Source organism: Eublepharis macularius, chromosome 4 (assembly GCF_028583425.1).
Source record: "Eublepharis macularius isolate TG4126 chromosome 4, MPM_Emac_v1.0, whole genome shotgun sequence".
Classification (NCBI taxonomy): Eukaryota; Metazoa; Chordata; class Lepidosauria; order Squamata; family Eublepharidae; genus Eublepharis; species Eublepharis macularius.
The window spans coordinates 42,288,548-42,313,590 of NC_072793.1; the positions used below are offsets into that span (position 1 = coordinate 42,288,548).

A 25,043-nucleotide genomic window follows, 5' to 3' on the forward strand; every position below is an offset into this window, starting at 1 on the left:
GTTCTGTATCATGTTCCTGTGCCATCCCTTCCATGTTGAAATATAGAATACATGCATTTTTCTAAAGCTGGGCATCTTTTTCTGCATTTTACTATGTGTAAGAACTCTATGCCCCAGGAGCAGAAATCGCCTTCTTAAAATTCGTCCAATTAAGAGGTAGATTAGGGCATACTAACAGAAACAAAATTCCTTCTCGGCACACTACGTTTCTGTCTATCTTCATCCCACCAAGGCAGCTTCTACATTTTGCAAATGCTTTTGCACCACAAATGGCATCAAAGAAAGATTTCTTCTTGGTCTCAGATTTCTGCAATCTTCTGTTGCATTAGTTATTGAATGTCCCATGATTGTATTGATTTACATTGTCTATTTGCCTCAAGTCTCAGTGGGAAAGATGGACAATAAATAAATAATTTTGATCAGGCAGACTAGCTTTTTGAACAGTACAGTCATGGGGAAATGCTATTTACTGCCATATTTGGAAAAAATATTAGACCTTGAATAAATTGAAGTGCTTATTTGATGTACTCCACAGTAAGAGTTTCTTGTGGTGTACACACGCACAGAGAGAGAGAGAGAGAGAGAGAGAGAGAGAGAGAGAGAGAGAGAGAGAATGAATGTATAGGAAAAAGAGGGGAAATATTACGACAGGCCTAGCAAGTTACTGCTTTTATTTCAGGGGCAGTTTTTACTTTTCATAATATGCTCAGTTGTCCATTAAAATCCTTAGCTGCTTTGGCTCAGATTTACTGGAAAAGTCACGTGCGGTTCGTCAAGCCAAAGATGAACGCACTTTCCACATCTTCTATCAGCTGGTAGCTGGGGCAGGAGAGCACTTGAAAGGTAAATTTAATACATCTTATTGTGTTGATTCAATTAATTATAGCATTTGAATAGAAGCTAAAAGAATTCTTTGCTTTAGTATCCATTTGATAAGAGGAGAAATGACTATTCTATAAATGCTATTGGCGCAGAGACTATCCAGAGTATCCTGGACAAGTGATTCCTAGATACTGAATTTTGAAAGCAGTTCAGAGTTGAGGTTCTGTATTTGGAATGCCACGCTGATGGCAACTTCAGTGAAATGAATATGACCCAGTTTGACAATTACAGTCTAAAGCTTTATAAAGTTTGAGCCCTTAACTGGGAATTACTCGACAGAAACACTTCTGCTTCAAGCAGGATGGTTCAAGGAGTTTTGTCAGTTTTGCCAAACCCACACTGGAGCTAATGCACTTAAACTGGGAAGTGAGCCATGCTGTTGCTGGCTAGGCCAGAGGACTGTGGTGTTTACAGTTTGGCAAAAGCATCAGTTATTGTGAGAAGATCCCACCTCCTCTCCCAGGTCTTCAACACTGCAGACAGAGATGCTCTTTAACTCATGTTTGTATCTTCTGGAATATCATTTTATGTAGATATGTTCTTTGGACAGTTTAATGAACTGTTTTGGGTTTTAAGATTGTGCTGTCATTGCCTTGACCAAAAATTCAGCTATAAATTCTAAAAAGCTGGTATTTAATCATTATAACTGTTGGAGAAGGAACAGTTTACTCTGCCATAGTTAAACTTGATTTAGATTTTGGTGAATGGATGGAGGGTTGCTTACTGGTGCTCAGATATCTTGACGAAAATCTGTTTTTCTCATCTTTCCATCTCATCACAGCTGACTTACTCCTTGAAGGATTTAACAACTACAGATTCCTATCCAATGGCTACATCCCCATTCCTGGCCAGCAAGACAAGGATAACTTCCAGGAAACAATGGAAGCCATGCATATCATGGGTTTTTCTCACGATGAAATCTTGGGTATGTCTGGAAAATACTTTGATGGGTAGATGGCAGAGTTACGTATATTTAGGTATAAAATATAGCACATTTATTGAATGAAAAGTGGGAAGTCAATTTAATATATCCAGGATTATGTGGAATTTTGCACAAGTGCAGAATTTAGCATCTTGAGCATTTCAGCATTAACAATCTTTTTTCAGCTTTTGTTAATCATCAGCTTTTAACTCCTAAGATAGGCATGAAAGTATATAGAAAATGTCTAGTAAAATCTCAGAAGCATGAGAATAGTATCAGTCTCATACATATCTCTGTGACTAGTTGAATAAACAACAATGCAGAGTAAGCAAATATATGCAAAACTGCTTAATCTGTAGCAATCACATAATTAGTCTTCTTGGTACACAACTGTTTTTCCTTAGTGTAGGCTTCCAATACACATGCTTTTAAGTAATGTGTATGAAGCTTGTAGTGAATGCTCTAATGTTTTGATGCCATATTGTTGCTGAATGCGCATCTGACCTCACCTGAAATAGAAGCAGTCTATCTAGTGCAGGCACCAGGTTTCCTGTTTCTTCTTCGAGCAGCATTCTTTTTATGAACTTGATTGCTGGTTAAATAGGAATTAATGAATTCATTTAAAGGCCAATGTTTTATGTGTTTCTTTCACAGCTATGTTGAAAGTAGTTTCTTCTGTACTACAGTTTGGTAACATTTCCTTCAAGAAGGAACGAAACACTGACCAAGCATCAATGCCAGAAAATACAGGTAAATTAAATTAATTTATTTGTTTGTTTGTTTATGTTATTTATATTCCGCCTTTCTCACTGAGACTCAAGGAGGATTACATAGTGTGGAATTAGTACAATTAGTGGCAAGGACAAGGGCAGGCATTTCCATACCGTGTCAAGAACATTTCCATAAACAATGTCATGGGGTAAAAGAATATAAGTTTACAAAGATATAGTATTAGCAAAGATTGGGGTTGAGGAATTGCTGAAACAGAACATGATCAATTCTAGGACTTACATTGAACAACATAAAGCACAGGTAGGATATAGGAGTACATATTTAAAGCAACAGATAATATGTAAGGCAACATAATGGTGAAATCTATGGTTTCTAACTCATTAGTGGAACATCTGGGATCCCTTTCCTACAATACCACCCTCTTAGCTAAGGAAAAAGGCCTTTTTGAATAATTCAGTTTTGCATTGTTTGCGGAAAGCCAGGAGGGTGGAGGCTTTCCTGACCTCCTCAGGCAGGCCATTCCATAGGGTAGGGGCCACCACAGAGAAAGCTCGTGTACAGGCTGCTGTTGATTTTGCCCATGTACAGGCTGGCACCTGCAAGAGACCCTGTTCAGATGAGCGAAGCGACCGTGGAGGGACATAAGGAGACAGGCAGTCCCATAGGTATGCTGGACCAAGGCCGTGAAGGGCTTTGTATGTAATAACCATTACCTTGAACTGAGCACGGTAACTGATAGGTAGCCAATGGAGTGACTGTAGGATGGGAGTAATGTTCAAGCTCCTGCTTGCTCCTGATAATAGTCGAGCCGCAGCATTTTGCACCACTTGGAGCATCCTAGTTAACTTAGATGGGAGACCAATGTATAATGCATTACAATAGTCAAGTTTTGATGTTACTATAGCATGGATCCAGGTCGGCCGTGTCGAGATGAAGCCATCTTCCAGGCTAGAGTGAGATTGTAGTAAGTGTTTTTTGCAGCTGCCTTAACTTGTTTTTCTAGTAGTAGTGCTGGGTCCAGTATAACCTCTAGGCTCTTAACTGAGTCTGTAAGGGTCAAACAAACTCCGTCGAAGGTGGGGAGTACAATATTTTTCAAGATCTCTGACTTCCCAACAAGCATCACTTCAGTCTTGTCTGTGTTCAATTTTAATTTGTTATTTTTCAGCCATTTTACTATGGCTGTCAGGCAGCTATCTAAGATTTCTACTGCATCCTGTGGGGACCTGGATAGTGAGATATAGAGTCATCTGCATATTGATGACATCCAACTCCATAGCTGCAAATGCGTTCTCCTAAAGGTTTTACGTAGAGGTTGAATAACATGGGAGATAAGGTTGTGCCCTGCAGGACCTCACAAGATAATTCTCATTCTGGAGATAGCCAATCTCTGACAGCAACCCTTTGAGTCCGTTCCATGAGAAACTATTAAAACCAGTCCAAAGCACATCCTTTGATGCCCACTTCCGTTTCTAAATGCCTCAACAGGATGGCATGGTCTACTGTGTCAAAGGCTGCAGACAGATCCAGGAGGATCAATAAGGAGGTGTGGCCTTTGTCTATATTTAGACAGAGATCATCCACTAACGCTACTAGTGCTGTCTCTGTCCCATGCCCTGGTCTGAATCCATACTAGAAAGGGTCTAGAGCGCTAGAGTTTTCCAAGAAGATCTGGAGTTGGTCAGCTACTGTTCTCTCAATAACTGCCCAGAAAGGGCAGATTAGAGACTGGATGATAATTGGCCACATCAGCTTTGTCTAGAGATGGCTTTTTAATTAGCGGATGGATAACTGAATTATGCACGAGCGAGACATGTTGAATTCAACAGCTTTTTTTGTCACCAGTGATTGCTTAGTAAGGTATGTAGACAGGGATGATCCAGTAGATGCTGTATATTTAGCCTTCCAAAAGGTTTTTTGCAAGGTACCTTACCAAAGGCTTCTGAGTAAAATTAACAGTCATAGGGTGAGGCTAAACGAGATGCTGGGTAAGCGTTCATTAATGTGTCAAGTAATGCAATTTTACCTGGGAACTGTAGTTTTCAAAGACTGACCCACTCAGGACTCTGGAGAAGAGGAAGGATTCCCTCACTGCCCTCCATTGCCTCTGCTGTCTGCTCAGCCCTCCCCGCCCCCACCCCATGTGCTGGCTGTTATTACTACTAGGGACAATGATGAATCTTTGCAGTTGTTTCTTTAGCAATCTCAACCGGGAGACAAATGATCAGTCCTTCCCCCACACCCTGTGCCCTGGGTGGAATCTGCTATTGAAATGTCTTAAGAAGTTAAGCAAGCCTGATGCCAGGTCCTTAAAAAAAAAGTTCCATCTCTAGCACAACAAAGAGCCAAATGGAACCCTATTGTCACAATTTACTTTCGTGGTTACTTAGATTGTAAGAAAGTGCAGGGTCCTGTGCTGGTGTGTGTGTGTGCTGTCTAACTTTCCCTTATAGAACAAACACCAGGGCTTGGGGACAGAAATTTAATTTGGGAAAATAGTACAGGAGGAAAGATTTAAAGCTCCTCTAGCATCACTTCTGCAAACAAATTATCAGCCCCACATGGTTGCTTAAATTTTTTTTTAATGAAGGAGATCTCACAGATCTTGTTGCATTATTGTCTAGTTTGAGCCCCAAACAAAGTTTCATCGTTGTGACACTGAGAGATCTCTGTCTTTTGGTGCTACACCTCTGAAGATGCCAGCCACAGCTGCTGGCGAAATGTCAGGAACTACAATGCCAAGACCACGGCAATACAGCCCGGAAAACCCACAACAACCATCGATCGTCTTCGTCCTTCTGTGCAGCCCCACATTGGGGACTGCGCAGGCGCAGGCCAGCCGCGGAAAAGATTTTTCTAGCTTTTAGAGATGTGAAGGGGACGTTCGGATCCACCGCGCATGCGCGCCGGTGTTCCCGCCAATTTTGAATGCATATATATCCGAACGTCCCCGGCATTCCCTCAGTTCCTTTTTCGCCGCCGTCGAAAAGGTTCTTCTTCTCTAGCGTTATTTGTCTCTCAGCGTCTCTTCGGAGTTTTTGGATCGTGATCTTCTAGTCGGTATTTCTTCCCCTTGTCGGTGGGAGATACCGTTCGTTATGTCTCAAACTTCTTTGTTTAAGAAGTGTCTTAAGTGCGGTACTAAAATGACGCACTCGGACGGCCATGAGCTCTGCCTCATCTGCCTGGGCGAGGGGCATGTTGTTGAGCGCTGCTCCATCTGTATGTCCTTCACTCCGAAGGCAAGGAGTGATCGGAAGGCCAGGCTCCGTGCCTTCTTGTGGGATGCCAACCTTCTCCCCCCCAAGCCATCGGGCTCTTCGGGAGATAGGCCCCGCTCCGCCGCTCCGTCGCCGGCGCCGTCTCGTAAGTCGCCTGAGCAGCTCCCCACGGAACCGACGGGGCAACCCGTTCCGGAGGCCCGACCTGACTCCGGTTCCGGGGATCGTCCTTCTGACCGGAAGGCCAAGAAGCGTTCCGCATCCAAGCCGAAGTCCTCCACCAAGCCTTCGGCCGCAGAGGCTGCTTCGGAACCCCAGTCCAAGAAGGCCAAGACGAAGTCGAGGGCCAAGGGCCGTACTTTATCCCCGGCTCCGACTGTGCAGCCTGGTACTCCATCTGGACCGGTCCTGATCCCTGACGATGTGGTGAGTCTCCACACCCCATCTCCTCCTTGCACGCCTCCTCCGTCGGTTCCCGAGGAATTCGTGCCGTTCCCGTCTTTCACGGAACCGTTCCAGTCATTCGAACGTTCCCTGCCTTCCGCCCCGGCGCCTTCGGAGGCCTCCGTCCCATTGCCGTCTACCTCGTCGGTTCCGATGCCTCTTCGCTGGCCTGCCCCGGTGCCTGCTCCTCTGCCCCCTTGTCAGCCTGTCGCGGGGATTGGGAACATGACCTCCTGGCAGGATTTTGTGGCGTGGTTCCAGCAGTCGCTGCCCTTCCTGCAGCATCCTTCGGTTCCGATGGTTTCCGTTCCGGCTCAGCCAGCCGGGCTCCCGGCATCCGCTCCTCCACCTCCTGGCTTGCCTCTGCGACCGTCGGTTCCTGCGGCTTGTCCGTCGGCCCCGAGCGCTCACCGGTCTTCGGTTCCGACGCAAACCTCGCCGGAGTTTTCAGATTCCGAGGATGAGGAAGGTCTGGTGTCCCCGTCAGAGTGCTCTTCGGACGCGGCCTCTGATCCTTCCCCGGATGACACCGTGGGTGGGCCCCGTTCATCGTCCCCGAATGACGACTACAGGCTATTCTCCGAGCAAATGATGCGGATGGCCGCCGCGCTGGAGATAGACGTCTCCTCCACGACCTCCAAGCCCAAGAGTAAGCTGCTGGAGGCACTATATTCCGGGTCCCCCGCGTCGGTGGCGTTTCCCCCTGTGGAGGATTTTGTTGACAGCGCTCTCGCGCTCTGGCAAACACCGGCGTCCGTGTCCGCGACGGCAAAGAAGGTAGAGAGGTACTACCGTTTAAAGCAGGATGATTGCCCGTACCTCTTCAGTCATCCGAAACCCTCGTCCATCGTGGCTGAGGAGGGTCAGGCTCGGTTCCGTTCCGGTTCCTCGTCGGCCCCGGCGGACCGAGAAGGCAGAAAGCTGGATGGCTTGGGCAGGAAAGTCTACTCGTCCGCGTCTTTGGGATTCCGTATTGCCAAATTCCAGGCCATAATGGGGTCCTACAATCTGTTCCTCTGGAAGCGGCTGTCCTCTTACCTTTCCGACCTCCCCGAGGATCGACGCCACCTGGTGAAGGCCCTTCAAGCGGAAGCCATACGGCTGTCAAAACAGCAGATGACAGCGGGCAAGGATGCTGCCGATTCCGCGGCACGCTCGATGGCGACTTCGGTGGTCCTGCGTCGACACGCCTGGCTCCGGTCCACTGCCCTGCCGCCAGAGAAGAAGGCGAAGGTGGAGGATTTCCCATTCGAGGGGCCCCAGCTCTTCTCGGAGAAGACGGATGAGTCCCTCTCCCTGATGAAAAAGAATCAGCAGACGGCCAAGTCCCTCGGGGTCGCCCCCTCAGCTCAGTCGTCGGGTCCGAGGTATCGTTATGGTCGGTTCCGATCCTATCAGACCCCTTACCAGCCTTACCAGCAGCGTCAAGGGCGCTTCTTTTCGGGCCAGTCCTATGGTCACCGATCCTATTCAGCCCAGCAACGTCACTCTTCCAGGCGCTCCGGCCGGTCCAAGGGCAGGCAACAGCCCTCTTCACCCAAGCCTTTGACCTCGGTGCAGAAGCCTTCGGTCTTCTGACTAAGCCTGAACGCTCCCCTGTTGGCCTCTGAGGACACTCCCTCTACTGCCCGGTTCTTGGACAGGCTTCGGCCTTTTTTGCCCTGTTGGCAACTTGTTACATCTGACACTTGGGTCCTGTCTATTGTGGCCCATGGTTACAAATTGTTATTCGTTGATGCACCTCCCCTTTCTCTCCCTCCCCGTTGTTCTCCATGTTGTGATGTTGTGTTACACAATAATGTTATAGAGTTGGTGAACAAAGGTGCTGTCCGAGTGGTCAATGTCGCTACTTCCCCTTGGGGATTTTACTCGAGGTATTTCCTGGTGGATAAGAAGGATGGAGGTTCCCGGCCCATTTTGGACCTTAGGGGCCTCAACAGTTATTTGAGGGTTGAGAAATTTCGGATGTTGACCCTGGCACGGGTTATAGAGCTCCTGGAGGTTGGCGTTTGGCTAGCTATTCTAGACTTGAAAGACGCCTACTTCCACATCTCCATTTTCGAGGGCCACAGGAAGTACCTGCGGTTTGTCTATGGGGATTCTGTGTATGAATATACGGTGTTGCCCTTTGGGCTGGCCTCTGCACCCAGGGTCTTCACGAAGTGCATGGCCACCGTGGTGGCATACCTACGGTCCAGGGGATGCTTTATCTACCCATACCTGGATGACTGGCTCCTGGTGGGACCCTCAGCTGACTCTCTCCAGGCCCATATTGCCCTCACTTTGTCTGTACTGGCTAGGTTGGGCTTGGTGGTTAATGGGGATAAGTCCGTCCTTACTCCAGGCACAGCCATTAGGTTTATTGGGGTTCATCTCGACTCTCCCCGGGGCAGAGCCTTCCTGCCCCCTGATCGCCTGACCAGGCTTTCCTCCTTAGCCCGTCATTTCCTGCATAACCGTTTCCAGACTGCCCTTTTGATCCAAACGTTGTTGGGCCTTATGGCCTCCTCCACAGGGGTAGTTTTTTTCGCACGTCTGCATATGAGGCCTCTGCAAAACTGGTTCGTCCGGAGGTACAACCCCCTCACTATGGGCCAGCATCAGAAATTCTCCATCCCCAGGGTGGTGCAGCGCTCCCTGGCCTGGTGGACTGTCCCTGAGAACCTGTCCGAAGGTTGTCCCTTTGGCCCTTTCCTGGCGGGGGTCACCGTCTTTACTGACGCCTCCAACTTGGGATGGGGAGGGCGCTGTGGGCGGCTCTCGGCCCAAGGTGTCTGGTCCCCAACTGAGGCGTCCATGCACATAAACCTTTTGGAGCTTAGGGCGATCCGTTACTCCCTCGCTTCTTTTGCAGATGCCATTCGGAACAGGAAGGTTCAGGTCCTGTCGGACAATACCACGGCCTGCTATTACCTCAACAAGCAGGGAGGAACGGTCTCGCTCAAGCTCTGCAGGGAAGCAACGACTCTCTGGAAGTGGGCCATGGTCAACAACGTCCTTCCCAGGGCCGTTCACATTGCCGGGGAGCTCAACACCGCAGCAGACACACTGAGCAGGGTGTTTCTACCTCAGCACGAGTGGTCCCTCAACAGGGTTTACCTCCACCAGGTCTTCCGATCATGGGGCACACCACTCATCGACCTCTTCGCCACGGCCCACAACAAGCAGGCCCCGCTGTTCTGCTCCCGGGCCGGAATTGGCCGTCACTCCCTAGGGGATGCTTTTCAGATACCCTGGTCCCCGGGGCTCTTTTATGCCTTCCCGCCCTTTCCACTCCTGCACAAGGTCCTCTCCAGGATAAGGGCCTTCAACACCCACTGTATCCTGATTGCCCCACGGTGGCCCCGCCAGGATTGGTTCCCGCTCTTACTCTCCCTTTCGCGGGGACGGTGCCTAGCACTTCCGCCGGCCCCGGACCTATTGACCAGGGACGGGGTCAGACACCACAATGTGGCAGTTCTGAGCCTGGCTGCCTGGCTCCTGTGCGCTCCGGAGTAGGCCTCTCCTCGGAGGTTCTTAAAGTCATTCTAAATGCCCGGAAGCCATCCACCAGGCTATCTTACCAGAGGAAGTGGTCACGTTTTTCCCAATGGCTGGCCTCAAAAGGGGTCTCTCCCTTTGATTGCCCTTTGCCTGTGATTCTCGACTACCTCCTATATTTGTGCTCACAGGGTCTTGCCTTCTCCAGCATTAAGGTCCACATGGCTGCGATCTCTGCTTTTCATGAGCAGATTGATGGAAAGACCGTTTTCACTCACTGGCTTTCCAAGCAGTTCCTAAAGGGCCTGTTTAAGACCTTCCCTCCTAGGGCCCCGCCGATTCCTCAGTGGAGTCTGTCCCTGGTACTCTCCCAACTGATGCTCCGGCCCTTCGAGCCCCTATCCACCTGTCCCCTGCCTTTGCTCACACAAAAGGTGGCCTTTCTGGTGGCGGTCACGTCCTCTAGGCGTGTTGGGGAGTTGTCTGCTCTGAGGTGTGACCCTCCCTTCCTGCAGTTTTTCCCTGGTACGGTCATGCTCCACACTAGCATGGAGTTTCTGCCCAAAGTGGTCTCCAAATTTCACCTACAGCAAAAGGTGGTCCTCCCTTTTTTCCATCACCCTCATCCCCAGGGGAACGAGCACTACACACGTTGGATGTAAAGCGTGCTTTATTGTTTTATTTACATCGCACCAAATGTTTCAGGAAATCTCCTGCCCTGTTTTTGTGTTACTCTGGCCCTCGCAAGGGCTCACCTGCTTCTGCCCAGTCCATCTCTCGCTGGATTGTGTCTACGATTAAACTTTGCTATCGGCATGCTGGAGTCCAGTGTCCCTTGTTGGTTACCGCTCATTCCACTCGAGCGCAAGCTGCTTCTGCTGCCTTCCTGCGAGGAGTGCCGCTCCGGGACGTCTGCCAAGCTGCGACATGGTCCACTGCAGACACTTTCATCAAACACTATTCTGTGGACGTGAATGCACGGCGTGAATCAGCTGTTGGCACGGCTGTCCTGCATTCCTTGTTCCAGTAGACACTCACACCCGCCCCCATTGGTGAGATGCTAATTATTCTCCCAATGTGGGGCTGCACAGAAGGACGAAGACGATAAACAGGGTTTCTCACCTGTAACTGTTGATCGTCGAGTCTCTTCTGTGCAGACACACATTCCCTCCCACCTACCCCGCTGTGAGTGCTTGGTTTCTGAGTTTCTCCGGCGGCTCAGGTGAACTGAGGGAATGCCGGGGACGTTCGGATATATATGCATTCAAAATTGGCGGGAACACCGGCGCGCATGCGCGGTGGATCCGAACGTCCCCTTCACATCTCTAAAAGCTAGAAAAATCTTTTCCGCGGCTGGCCTGCGCCTGCGCAGTCCCCAATGTGTGTCTGCACAGAAGAGACTCGACGATCAACAGTTACAGGTGAGAAACCCTGTTTTTCTCCGGCCGTGAAAGCCTTCGACAATACAAAGTTTCATCGTTGTCCCTAGCAGTAATAACAACCAGAGCTTGAGGGCGGGGTGGGAGGAAGGAATAGCTGAGTAGGCAGCAGAGGGCAGTGAAAGAAATCTTCTTCTCCCCAGTGATCCCAAGCAGCTCTGTCTTTGAAAACTACAGTTCCTAGGTAAAGTTGCATCACTGGACACAGTAATGAACACTTGCCTAGCATATTGTTTAGCCTGACCCATAGGAAGAGGAAATTGACATGGCTTGCATAACAGAGATGTGGCTACAAGAAAATGACATGGTGTGTCTGTCCCAACTAACTCCCCATGACTATGCAGTACTACACCAACCTCGCTATGGTAGCCAGGGAGGAGGAGTTCCTATTATTCTTCGTGATTCCTTCTACTTTTGCAGACTTCCAGTACAAGTTATAGCTGATAGTGACTGCATACTCCTTTCTTTGGGAACTAAAGTTAGATTGGTTATTCTGCTTGTTTACAGACCACTCAGCTCCCCAATAAACACCCTTTCTGAATTGGCAGAGCTGCTAACTGATATGGTATTGGAGACACTAGACTTATTGTTCTGGGGGACTTCAACATCCATGCGGAGTGTTCCAAGTCAGGTCCAGCCCAGGAATGTATAGCTTTCCTGGCGACCCTGGGCCTTTCTCAAATAGTGACAGGCTGTACGCATAAAAGAGGCAACACCTTGGACTTGATATTTTGCACTCAGCCTGAACTGTGGTCAGAACATCATCTATTGAAAGCAAAAGTGAATATGCCTCCAACAGCCTGCAAATTGTGTGTGTGTGGGGGGGGGGGTCCAATTAAAGTGATTTGCCCGGAAAACTTAATGGATCCTTCTAGATTCCAAAATGCCTTGGAAGATTTTAGAATTCCAGACACATGTTCTATGAAAGTTGCTGTAAGAGTGTGGAACGTGAAGTTCCTTGAAGCTATTGAAACCATTGCTCCTTGTCGACCCCTCTGGCCTTTGGGACAGAAGCCAGCCCCGTGTTTTACCATGGAGCTGGTGACCTAAAGAGGGTTAACCTAGAAAGACACTGGCAGAAAACTTGCACAGAAAGTGATGGAGCATGCTACAGAACCCATTGGAGAACCTATGGAGAAGAAATGAAAGTGGCAAAGAAACATTATTTCTCAGCAACCATTGTGTCAGCTAGTCCACGACCATCCCAATCGTTTAAGGTATCTCAACATCTTTTAAATGCTATATATCTGCTGATGGGTCCAGAATTGGCATGACATCAAAAAGAACACCATGGGGTTGTGGTCAGTAATTAGCTGAAAAAGTTAATGCAGTGTGATACAAAATTTTTAAAAAGGCAAATTCCATGCAATGAATCATCAGGAAAAGAACTCAGGTTGAAACTGCCAGATTAATAATGCCCTATTATAAGAACATGTGGCAGCCACTTTTGGTATATTGTGTGCAGGTCTGGTCACTGGGAAATACACAAAAAAGAGCAACCCGAATTATTGCAAGTTTGGAGTACCTGCCCTGTGAGGCAAGGCTAAAGAATCAGGGCTTTTTATTTTAGAAAAAAAGCAGCTGGTATTACAGTAGAGGTCAGAATTATGCAAGGTGTAGAGAAAGTGAATAGAAAGAAACTTTTCTCCCTCTCTGATAATGGTAGTACTCAAAGACATCCTGTGAAACTTCTGTTTTATATTATTAATTTAATTTATAGTCAGCTCTCCCTACAAGTGGTCTTAGAGTGGATTTACATCCTAAATTTAAAACAATTTAAAACATTGGTAGCAAGTGCAACCATAAAATACAGTACTTGAACATAAACAAGGCAACTCATATTTGCACCCTACATAGCACCTCAGGCCCACAGGGCAGGGCATTCAAACTCAGCCAGTGTGGGTAGAGTTGGCACATATCTCCCCCCCCCCTCCCGGAGGGGCCAGTTGGGTGATTCATCTGCCTCAACCCCAACTAGCAGTAGATTCAAAGTAGACAAGAAGAAGCATTTCTTCACTCAATCCATAGATTACTTGTGAAACTCACTGCTGTGAGGTATGATGATGGCCACTGTCTTGGGTGGGTTTAAAATGGGTTTGGAAAGATTTACAAAGGACAAGTCTATTGATGGTTGTTGTGGGTTTTCCGGGCTGTATTGCCGTGGTCTTGCCCAAGACCATGGCAATACAGCCCGGAAAACCCACAACAACCATCGTTCTCCGGCCGTGAAAGCCTTCGACAATACGACAAGTCTATTGATGGTTGCTAGCCATGGTAGTGGAAATGGCAGGCCTTTTAGGACAAAATACTGTTAACTGTCAACACTGTCTCTGGAGATTCAGCGAAGAAATTTTAGTAATAAAGTACTTAGAAGCAGTCAGTGGGTGTGGGCTGTTTTCTGTGAGTCCCACTTGTGGATCTCTGGCCACCACTTGTGGTGTCTGGCCACTGTTGGAAACAGGATGCTGGATTAGATGGGCCATTGTATCCAGCAGAGATGTTCTTATATTATTCTGACAATTGCATAGATTCTGCAAAATGCTTTCTAAGTTTCCACTATAAACTTAAAGTTATCTGTTAAGAGGCAGGAATGGTTATAAATGTAACATCCAGCATTTAGGTACTGAGAGACTTCTCATAAACTTTTTGTATAGCTACTTTTTTTAAAAAGACTATTTGTAAAATTCCCTGGGCTGTGTTAAGGTATTTTCTGTTTTCACAGACTTTGAGAAGTATTTGAACTGTGACCTCATTAAATGCTTATCAGCAAAGACTTTAAAACTGGTGTGTGTATTTAAATTGATTTATTTTGCTTGGGTTTGTATAACGGTTATGCTGCCAGAGAGAGAGTGATTGCAGAGACAGACACAACTTGTGGCAGAAATGGAGAATGTAAATGCTATATTTAGAAAATCTGATTTTTGAAATCACAGGCTGATGTACATAGGATTGACTTCATCATTTAGCACTATCTATTTGTGACCATGTGTAATAAAGGAAGAAAAAAATGGTGCTAATTAAGTCTTTTCTTGCATTTGTTACTTGGTATTTGATTCCCTTTTGACAAAGGCACTCATTGTAGTTTTAAAAACGTACATGTTTAACTTGCTGTTCTGTTTGTGTCTTGAGATGAGCTTTAAGGGGAGAAGACGAAATAAAAGTAGTTAACAAGATGTTGAAAGTTACTCTGAACATGTGGGCAGGATGTGATTTGATTTGTGGTCAGAGAGGAGGTTTGCTAAACTTTCTTCAAGACCATAATAGCAAGTTTATATTGGTAAAAAAAATATGTGTGCTCTAACTAGATCAAGCATAACAATAAATTGCAGGGATTCAATAACATACTGTCATTACTTAAATATGCCAGCTGTTAGTGGATAAATGCTGTTACTAGTCAGTGTATTTAATTGTTAAGTTTTCCTTGCTTTCTGTACTGCAGAGTTTATTATGAGTTTACACTTGTTGATATGAAGATTTGCTATTTTGTTTTTAGTAATTGTTTTCATGCTACTGTGGAGAAATCCTGGGATTTCTAATGCTATATGAGGGGCTCCTCGATGAGAAAATGAAGAATGGTGGACTTGCTTACCCATCACTGTCAATGTTCTTTTGCAACATAGAGGTTCAGGGCAATGCTATATGTGCTCGTGCAAGATGGTAGTAAGGCTTAGTATGATTATATGAACTAAATGTGCATCCTTGGATATTTTCTAGAATCCTGTGTAGTGTGTAGAGATTCCATAGTAGATAGACAAACTGAAATGGAAAGCTTTTCCTAGAAATAGACAGTTGGGAAAAACACTGTCCTAGAGCACTTTCTTCCGGTGTTAAATTTAGTTATTGAGGAAAGTCTTTGATAATTGACTGCTTTGTTTCCATCTGTAGTCGCACAGAAACTCTGCCATCTCTTGGGAATGAATGTAATGGAATTTACCCGAGCAATACTCACTCCACGCATTAAAGTCGGCAGGGACTATGTCCAGAAAGCACAAACCAAAGAACAAGTAAGTTTCAGGATGCAGAAAGAAGCCATCAACTTCAACTCAACCGTCTTTTACTCTGTTTGCCTTTGCCTTTGCCTTGGGGGTGGTTGATCAGTATTTGCATTGGCCCTCAAATTGTAGCTGGGCTTGGTAGTCCGGGTTTTTTTTCCTAATCACCAAATGATCATGAGACTAATCAAATATTACACTAAATGTGACGATAGATAGTAGGGTTGAGGTGAGGAGCATTACACTGTAGTAGGGAAGGTAAACATCACATAATAAGGCCAACTCCCCCGTCCTATGGTCTTGGTAGTTATGACAAGGTTTCCTCAAGTTGAGAAAAGCCTAGAGGTGGAAGATGAGGTTAGACAAGAAAGGGGGAGTGGAGGAGGAGAAAGTCAGACATCAGAGGAGAATTCTCTTCATTTCAGGAACACTGTCACACTGTTTAGGGGAAGTATTTGCTGAATTCTGATTGGAAGCGAATGTTGGGGTATGAAGAAAGATTGGACGGAACGGGTGGGGGGGGGAGATATCTCTGAGATTGCATGAAAAATGAGGAGAGATTTCTGGTGGCTCTCCAATACCGCTACCCTCAATCTCTTAAGGAGAAGAAATAAGGGACGTTTTCACATATTTTGCCATTGCCTCTTGTAAACCTCTCTTCCATTTACCCCCATTAATCAGCCTTACCCTCTCATATGGAGATTCTCCTGCTGCCTTCCCTCATGTGCCAGCAATAACAGGCAGCATCTGAGCCAAAAGCCAGAGGACCTTGCAAAAGGAACCCTGAGTTCCTTTCTGAGCCAGATCCTGAGAGAGGACCTTATGACATCTTGGTTACCATTTTTGGTTGTTGAGAGAGCTCCCTGCTATACCATACCCTCCACCTCATCTTTGGTTGCAGAGACTCGGCCTCAGGATTTAGTGCCCTCTCCCACAATATTGGGTGCCAGGTGAACCACCCAGTGCTCATGAGGGGATGCTGAAGCTGATTTCCCAAAACACAATGTAAGGTCAGGGCCGTGGTTTGCTGACAAAGCCAGAGGAGGGTGGGGGACGGGCACTGAAGTGGAAAGGAAACTGAAAGGGATTGGAGTGGAAAGGGGTGGAATGTAATTTCCCAGCCCTTATGAGTCCAGCTTTTGCTTTCGTTTTCTCTAGATGCCTCTCTAGTAACTCCACATTTTGGGTTAATTTTTCAGGCAGACTTTGCAGTGGAGGCCTTGGCAAAAGCCACGTATGAACGCCTTTTTCGCTGGCTTGTTCACCGTATCAACAAAGCCCTGGATAGGACTAAGCGACAGGGGGCTTCCTTCATTGGCATCCTGGATATTGCTGGATTTGAAATCTTTGAGGTACTTAAAAATCACATTCACTTGTTTTATCCTTTGTGCTTAGCAATATTTGTAACAGGTTTATCATTGCATAATAATTGGTTAAGGTTTTTGAGAAATATGTTTATAATCTTCTAAGGCTCTGCACACTCAAATACATAAAGTTTGGTGTTCTCGGTTCTAAACCATGGGTGGCTACATTCTGTAGTGGCACTCCTTTTGATTTTTAAAGAAATCTTGATAAACTCTGCAAGAATTTTTGTTTAATGTGAGCAGTTAACTTAGCTGGCTTGCTAAGCATATCTTTATGTATTGACCAAGTACCTATATGATTTGACCAGCAGTTGTGTAACAAATGTAGATGCTTTAAAGCTAACTTGTTATTTCTTGATACTTTCCCTAGTTAAACTCCTTTGAGCAACTTTGTATCAACTACACCAATGAGAAGCTGCAGCAGTTATTCAACCACACCATGTTTATCTTGGAGCAAGAGGAATATCAAAGGGAGGGCATAGAGTGGAACTTTATTGACTTTGGACTGGACCTGCAACCTTGTATTGATTTGATTGAAAGACCAGTAAGTTCTTATCCTTGTGCTTTTAGCAGCTGTTAACTTTCTTAGCAAATGTATTTGTCATAAATAATTCCATAAATGTTGGTGATTTGAATATCAGGTCAAGGAATGTAGCTATCATTGTATTCTATGACAAACTCTTCCTTTGTGACACAGCATACCTTCCCTTTTGATTTGCAGTTTTTTAGAGCATGCAAACTGGTGATTAAAAAAGCAGTGGTGCCTCAGAGCATGCCCATATGTTCCCAGGATAAAACTATTCACATAGTTGGTATTCACATACCAACAAACAAAAAACCAACACAAAAGCAGCAACTCTTAAAATAAATAACAGTACAAATCTTTAAATATGGTTTAGTCACAACCAAACACCATCAAGCAAAAAACAATTTGTGCACCCCACAACAACAGCAACAAGTATTACACAACTACTGACCACAGAAAACAAGTAAAAACACGCCCCCAACAACAAGAGCTCCTCCAACCTCATATCCCATTGGTCACTCACTCATTCCCCTTCCCTCCTGTCTCACTCCCCCTTGCCTTTGCTGCCTGGGGGGAAAAAGCACCAGAAAAACAACAAGGAAGGAGTCAGCCAGCTTTAAAATGGCTGGCACCTCGATTTCTGAATAAACCCAAATAATTGTACTCCAAAATCCAGTGTTTGGTATACTCAGATATATCTGGAATTATCTGAATATACTAAATATAGCCAAGTAATACTGGTAAGATATTGTATGGTATATATTGAGCTCAGGAATACCGAATCCCACACTCCTGGTAACTGTGAGTGTTCCCATATTGCATTTCTTACATTATACCGTAACTAGTTTTATAAACCAATTAAGTCCTGCTGCTTTGATTATATTGCAAATGGTTTTATATTGCCGTAGTTTATCATAGCTAGAGATGCTGCTTGAAAATAACATCAGTGGCTCTGATTATTTCTTATCTGTATTGTTTCCCATTAAGAATATGACTCAAACTTGCTCACTTCCTTAGTAGTATTCCTCAGATGCACTTTTATGATGAAAGGAATATTGGAAATGTTTTAGAATAAAATAGATACTGATAGTAAATTCTATCTTTTTTTGTAATCTTTTTTCCCCCTGATAATTGTTAGGCAAACCCTCCTGGTGTACTGGCTTTGCTGGATGAAGAGTGTTGGTTCCCGAAAGCAACTGACAAGACTTTTGTGGAAAAATTGGTTCAAGAACAAGGTACCCATTCCAAATTCCAAAAGCCTCGGCAACTGAAAGACAAGGCAGACTTCTGTATTATTCATTATGCAGGAAGGGTAAGAGTCCAATTCAGTTCCTTTAACCTTTTTCAGAATATTAAATAGGAGTGACTGTGCACTTCTAATAGAACTGTCGTCTAATGAGTAAGAACATTTTATCCGTAGTTTTGATTACTGGAAGGAGGTTCAGTATCTGAATCAACTTTCAATGCAGTTACACTTCCCCTCCTTGAACCTTAATAATTTGAACTATTATTAGCTAATGGCAGATACAACAGGCTTGAGCTGAGCAACCTATATTTTTTGAATGACATAGATTATTTAGACCCTTTAAATATGGTTTCCAAGGTAGTTTTGAAACAAGCTGTCTTGGCTGATCTCACTGGCTGCTTTTTCTTGGAGAGAGGTGAGGGGTCCCAGCCTGTTGATTCTTCTGTACCTTTCAGCAGCCTTCATCAGCGCTGATCACAGGGTCTTTCTGGATCAGCTGGCCTTAGTAGGTATTGAAGGCACTGTTCCAGTGGTTGCATTTCCATTTGGGCATCCAGTACCAGATGCTTAACTTGGGTATTTATGTGTTGGGGTGCCATCTTGTTTCCATGTTGTAATATCTACGTGGAGCTGCTGGGAGAAATCATTTGGAGGCTTGGAGCAAAATGTCATCCATGTGCCAATGGCATGTAATTCTTCTTTTCAGCTTAGTCTAGTGAGAAACTGGATGTCTGACATTTAGTATATTTGGAATGCATGATGAGCTTGACGTAGGTCAGTAAACTGAAGCTCAGTCCTGCAGGACTGCGGAGTTGTTGGCTCACAATCCTGGCCAGCCGGGGACTGAGAAGTCAGCCTGCACTGGACAGGATTGTCCTGATCCCAAAGGAGCAAGTTAGTGGTTTAGAAATTTTATTAAACCAGCATCTACACATGGTGGTGCTGGACTTCTGTGGTGTATAACAAATTTAATCAACTTGATCTGTGTGCCCGTTGTGGCCCTTTCTCTTGAGGCATCACTTAGCCACAGTTAATCTGTGCTTCGACTGCATTTAGATTCGGTCTGCTTTTGAGGACTGCAGTGGATTGCTTGCCACCATCACTTGCAAGAGTGTGTCTTGCTCGCCCTTTAACATCTATACTAGTTGCCAATTAATTTCTGCAACAATGCCCAGTGCTGGTTACCAATACAGCCCTAAAGGCTCTGGGGCCAGGTTACTTAAAAGGCTATCTTTTCTACTGAGTCTGCCTATCAGCGAAGATTAGCCACCGAACATCTGTTACGTGTGCCCCTGCCTTCTCATGTAAGGGGTGGGCCATCCAAAGTAGCTGTTTTCTCCAGGGGAACTGATATCTGTAGGCTGGAGATCAGCTGTGATTCCAGGAGATCCCTGGCCCCCACCTGGATGTTGGCAAACCTGCTCCTGGATAATTCCGTTTTACATGGTTTGTGGAAAACAGGAGAGTGGGAGCCTTTGCAACCTCATCAGGCAGGCTATTCCCTAAGGTGAGGGGCCACAACTGAGAATGCATGTTCATTGATAACTTGGATTTTTTGTTGAAATGTTTAATAGTCATAATTGAAAGCTTCCTTAAAAACAATATATAAAATGTAGATTATAACTATTTTAAAGAAGTTGACAAAGTGCCTAGCCTGTTCAATTTTTTTGTGTTTTGTGCGCCAAGCGATGGTGTTCAGATCACATGGGTTGGGTAGTTGTTGCCCTATCTTTGAAATGCTGCCAAAGATGCCCAGAACACGTGCGCAAACACATTTCAAGTTGCCTATTGTCTGTAGAAATAATTGCGTTTATTTATTAGTAATGTTTTGTGGATTTGAGCACTAATTTTATCTTCCATTTTCTTTATTCCAGGTAGATTACAAGGCGGATGAGTGGCTTATGAAGAATATGGACCCTCTGAATGACAATGTAGCCACCCTCCTGCACCAGTCTTCTGACAAGTTTGTTGCAGAGCTTTGGAAGGATGGTAAGAATCTGCATGACAAGTTGGAGTTCCCTGTGGATAAGTTATTCAGTCTTTCTAGGACTGTATCTGGAAACTTCGACTCATGAATTACTGTGATTCCTCAGTTAATCCTGCCCAAATTTGCAGTGGGATGCTGCAGTAATATGAATTAACTCACTTTGTGTCATAAATCAGCTGTACTTTGTTTCCATTCACCAAACTTCCTAGCTACAAGTACGTATTGAATAGAACTACTTATTTATAATTATTTACTTGTATGCCTGAAAGCATTCATATGGAAGTAAACCAGTTTCAGCTTTGCATGACATTCAGAAGTGTTGAAGTTGCGGTTTCAGTCATCATTAATGGAAGCAGTGTAATCTGATTTTCTTGGTACTACAGGGAACAATTATCTAGATATTTGTTAGAACTTTAATGTAGCCATCCCTGAATTTAGAAATAAAATAATCCATTAAAGGGTTTTTTTTGCATTGCTGTTATCTGTGCAGTAGCTATAACAGGGTATCAACCAACAATGAGAATCCATTATTCACAGAAACACTTAATGCAATATTTAAGATACCTTGTATTGCTTGGCTTGCTCCCAGTACGATGTTGCAATTTGGGTTCCTTTTAACTCTTATTTTAGTACTTGACTTTAACACTGATTTGTGAACCAAAGTAAAGTTGTGTTGTTACTCAAGTGGACTTAAGGAGCCAAATTCCAGAATATGTAACAGTTGAAGGACGGTTCATACAGTCATCAGTCTGAAAATGTCATGTCATGTTTTAGGGCAAGTTGCTTGTTTCTGTACCTACTTGATGTGTGTAAAGCTTAGATTTTTGGAATTGCCATCCACTTACCTGCTGTCCTGAGGGTGAGTTTGTAATGGTGCTAAGGTGGCAGGCGAGAAGAGGGAAAATAGTTGCAGTATCTCTCCTTTCCTGTCTTTTTCTCCCTGCCCCACCCCCACCCCGAACCCCGTGTCTTGGATGGATGGGATTGGCATAATGTTCTAGGCACTGAGAATGCTATTCATCCCAGCCATGGCAGGGATGGGGCAGAAAAGGAGGACAGAAAAACAACGGAGGGACACTGCAAGAATTTTCCCTCCCCTGAAGTGCTTCATACTGCTTCCAGTCATTCCTTATCAGGAAGGCAGATGAATGGAGGGGAAAATTCTTCTGATTTCAGATTTACCATCCAAACCAGAGATCAATTTGGTAGCTGGGAAATGTCTGTCTTATGATATGGGCATTCCAAGCTGCTGAAACTCATACTCTGAGCCACAGAAGTTTAAAGGTAAGTGAAGTGTGTGGACGTGGGTTTGCCGCTCCATTAGGTAGTATTTCTACACTGAAGATTCTGTGAATCATTCCTCAGTATACAATGTAAGCAGTTTTTATATATGAACATTTTTTAGTAAACAATTTCTTGTTACACTATATGGAATCACTATTTTATGTAATGTTTCCTTGTAATCTTCTAGTCAGCCTCTGTGCCCTGGGATGAATAAACTGCCTGGGATCCACAGTGGCCTATCCACTTCTATAATATAAGGTTAAACTTGCTTGCAATTCTAAATGGTATTCTTTTTACTAATGGGACTGTCTTTGTGTATCTGCTCTTTGTTCTTGCTGCTTCTGTGATGTAGAGATTCACAATATTCAGAGAGCCTCTTTCTATGACAATGTTACTGGTCTTCCTGATGCACCAGGTGAATGAAAAAGCTAGGTCTCCTAAAAGCAGGATTTGAACCTAGAGGAAAATCATTTTTGCTTGTAGACTAGCATGAACATTTCATTACATCCTAACCTTAGCTGCCACAAGTTGAGTATTAGTGCATACCTGTTCAGTTGCTATTGCATACATACAATGTCTCATTTTATGTACCTCACTTTTAGAAGCTTTGCAAATGAGCAGCTGCATTTTGGAAACAAGAGGCTGGCTTATCCAATATATTCTGGCTTTGGATATTTGAAGTTGGGATTCTCGGTGCTCTGATTTGTTATATTTTGCACATGCTAATGTTGTCTGTATACAACTCAAGAAGAGATACAGACAAATGTAATGGCTATAACAGAGTTTTTTGTTTGTTTTTGCATCTTTAGAATTGATGTCGAATAGCATGCTGAATGTTATTATTCCAGAAACTGCTCAGCACTAGTATCATTGCTATTAAATGCCTACATGTTGAAAGATAACTTGTGGGAACAGTGCTTTAGTACTTGGGTCAGCATAAGTGACAGTCATGTCACCCATTTTTGCTTTAGAGTATTTCTAAACTTCTGTTTATTCTTATTCTGTTTATTCTTATTCTGTTTATTCTTAGAACTTATTCTGTTAATGTTCTGAATTCTTCACATCTCGTTCACACACAGAAATCTTACTTAGTTACTTACTGCCTGGTTGGTTTAAATGTTAATCCTTTATTTCATGTTTACACTCTCTAAACCTTTGGCATTGTAAAGGATGTTAAAAATGCTTACAATTTGGTATTTTTCATTGTTGGGTGCTAACATTCTGCAGAAAATTTACATACGAATGTGGATGCATCTTAGTTAAACTTTTTGGCGTGGATCCAAAATAAACCATGTCACTGAAGCTGCTTGTCGGCTCCACTGTATGTGAAGCTGATCACTGTTATATGATACAGGGTTTCCAGGTAGCCTGGAGGCCAAACCGGGGGGACGTGGGTGGTGGTGGGTATTTACCCTGCATGTGCTTTGCGCGCATGTTCTCCTTTGCCCACCCATTCCACCAGAAATGACGCCATTTCCTGCACGTGCTGGTTGGGCACATGCATGCCTCAGGACCGCCTCTGGCTTTTCCTGCTGCCTCTGTCCCCCACCAGCCAAGGGGCAAGGGAGCAGAGGCTGGGACCAAGAATCCCTTCCTATAGTAGGAGACCTGGCAAGCCTGGTATGATTCCTTTTATGAGGGCTAATGAAAACATCACAAATCAGTGAGTAGCCTTCTAAGTTCTGTGGATGTCTTCATGAGGCTAAACAAAGGTGGGGGTGGGGAACATGATTGGATATGCTGGGGAAAGCCCTTTTGTCTGTAGATTGCATCATTTTTCAGATAAGGCACAGGAAGTTAAGCCATACTAGATGTTCAAATCAAAGCCTACTGAAATAAAGAAGCAATCGCTATTTTCCCTTTGAAATAGGAAGAATTAAAATCCAGCAATTACTTTGTGTCTTCAAGTTTGCTAATAGCTCGCTATGGCTACTTTAATTGTTGTCAGTATTGGAAAATACCAAATTAACTCTCAAAGTAAAAGATCCTACAACTGGAGCAACTTTTCCTTCTGCTTAGTAAGAATGGGTATGGAAGTTACATGCCCTTCCATCACAGTGTAGTTCTGTTGACTATATTTATTAACACTATAGTCCAACTTTCTCACTGTGAGACAAGGAGGATTGCACAGTGTAATTCAATATGGTCAACAGCTGGGACATTCAATAAACAATACAATGGGGTATAGATTGAAGACATTTGACATGACCTAATAAATGACAGTAACAGCCAGCGCGTAGTAGTATAGTCTACAATCTCTATCCCATTATTGAAGCACTTCTTCGAACTATTTCCTTATAGCACAGCCTACCTATGTATGAAAGCCCTTCTGGGTTAATTCATTTTTCCACAGTTTATGGAAAACCAGGAGAACTGAGAGTTTTCCTGACCTCTTCAGGCCACTATGAGAATGCATGCATACAGGCAGCTCTGAATTTTGCCTGTTTGCAGGGTGATGTCTGCAGCAGGTCCTGTCCAGATGAGCAAAGCTGCTGTGGTGGAGTGTAGGGAGAGAGGCACTCCCAGAGATGTGAGGGATCAACCAGTGGACTGACTGCAGAATGGGAGTAATATGCATGTTCCGCCTAGCTCCAGATAATACTCAAGCTGCAATGCTCTGCACCAGCTGGAGTCTCCAGTTTGATATTGAGGAGAGACCTACATAAAGTGCATTACAGTAATCTAGCCTCAGTGTTGCCTAGTTGTGGGTCTAGGTGGCCAGGTAGGCGCTGTCAAGGTAGAAGGCCATCTTCCAGGCTAGACTAAGTTTGTAGAAGGCATTTTTTTGTATAAGGCATAGACTATTTAGCATACCACCTAAATCTAACTTCTAGCTTTGCTGATACAGCTACTGCTTTTTAGTATGCTTTCTCGCTTACCACAGGGTCATGTTTTCCATTCAGTCTCAAGGGAGATTGAAATAGCTGCTGGCTTTTGTATTACAAAAGAGAGAATAGCTGTTATTTCTGTGTTCCAGAAGTCTTGTATAATTTGAAATATACCTGCATAAAGCTTGAGCTACATCTGAAGATGGAGGGGCTTTTCTATCATGTTCAGCAATGCATTTTTTCTTCCTTCTTTTTTGCTTCATTTAATACCTAGCCTGAAGAACAATTTTGAAAAACTTGGAGGCTTGCTCACTAATTTGAGGTGTTTTGGTTGGTTTTGATAAGAGGTATTGCACTACTACTAGATTTATTTTTTTCATAAACCCATACAGCAGTTTTTGTGAAACTGCTGGAGAATCCAATCCAATTCTTGGTTGGATTTCTGTATTCTGTGAAAACACTAAAGACAAGATGGTGAAAATATGTTTCACCCATCACTGAATGCCAAGTGTTCACTTAATTTTGTGAGGAGCAGTATGTTTAAAGCTTTGCTTATCTTTTGGTGGTAATGTTTCCAGCCCTTACTTCAGCTTGTAGACTCTAATTTTAAAATTATAGAAGTACAAGGTCTGCAGATCTGAAATGTAAAGTGTTGTGCTGAAGCTCAGACAACATATTTTTCACTGGTAGATTGTT

At 44.4% G+C, this 25,043-nt stretch overlaps 1 protein-coding gene across 2 annotated transcripts in view; it reads left to right on the forward strand.

Annotated features, from left to right (window-relative positions):
- Positions 1 to 25,043, forward strand: part of MYH10 (myosin heavy chain 10) — a 97,341-nt gene that overhangs the window by 40,255 nt on the left and 32,043 nt on the right. For both annotated transcript variants that reach the window (XM_054977430.1, XM_054977429.1), the window contains 8 exons: positions 745 to 843; positions 1,664 to 1,807; positions 2,459 to 2,554; positions 15,006 to 15,124; positions 16,312 to 16,464; positions 16,847 to 17,020; positions 18,141 to 18,314; positions 20,123 to 20,237. In XM_054977430.1, the coding sequence (XP_054833405.1) occupies positions 745 to 843; positions 1,664 to 1,807; positions 2,459 to 2,554; positions 15,006 to 15,124; positions 16,312 to 16,464; positions 16,847 to 17,020; positions 18,141 to 18,314; positions 20,123 to 20,237 (1,074 nt within the window). The remainder of the gene's footprint in view (positions 1 to 744; positions 844 to 1,663; positions 1,808 to 2,458; positions 2,555 to 15,005; positions 15,125 to 16,311; positions 16,465 to 16,846; positions 17,021 to 18,140; positions 18,315 to 20,122; positions 20,238 to 25,043) is intronic.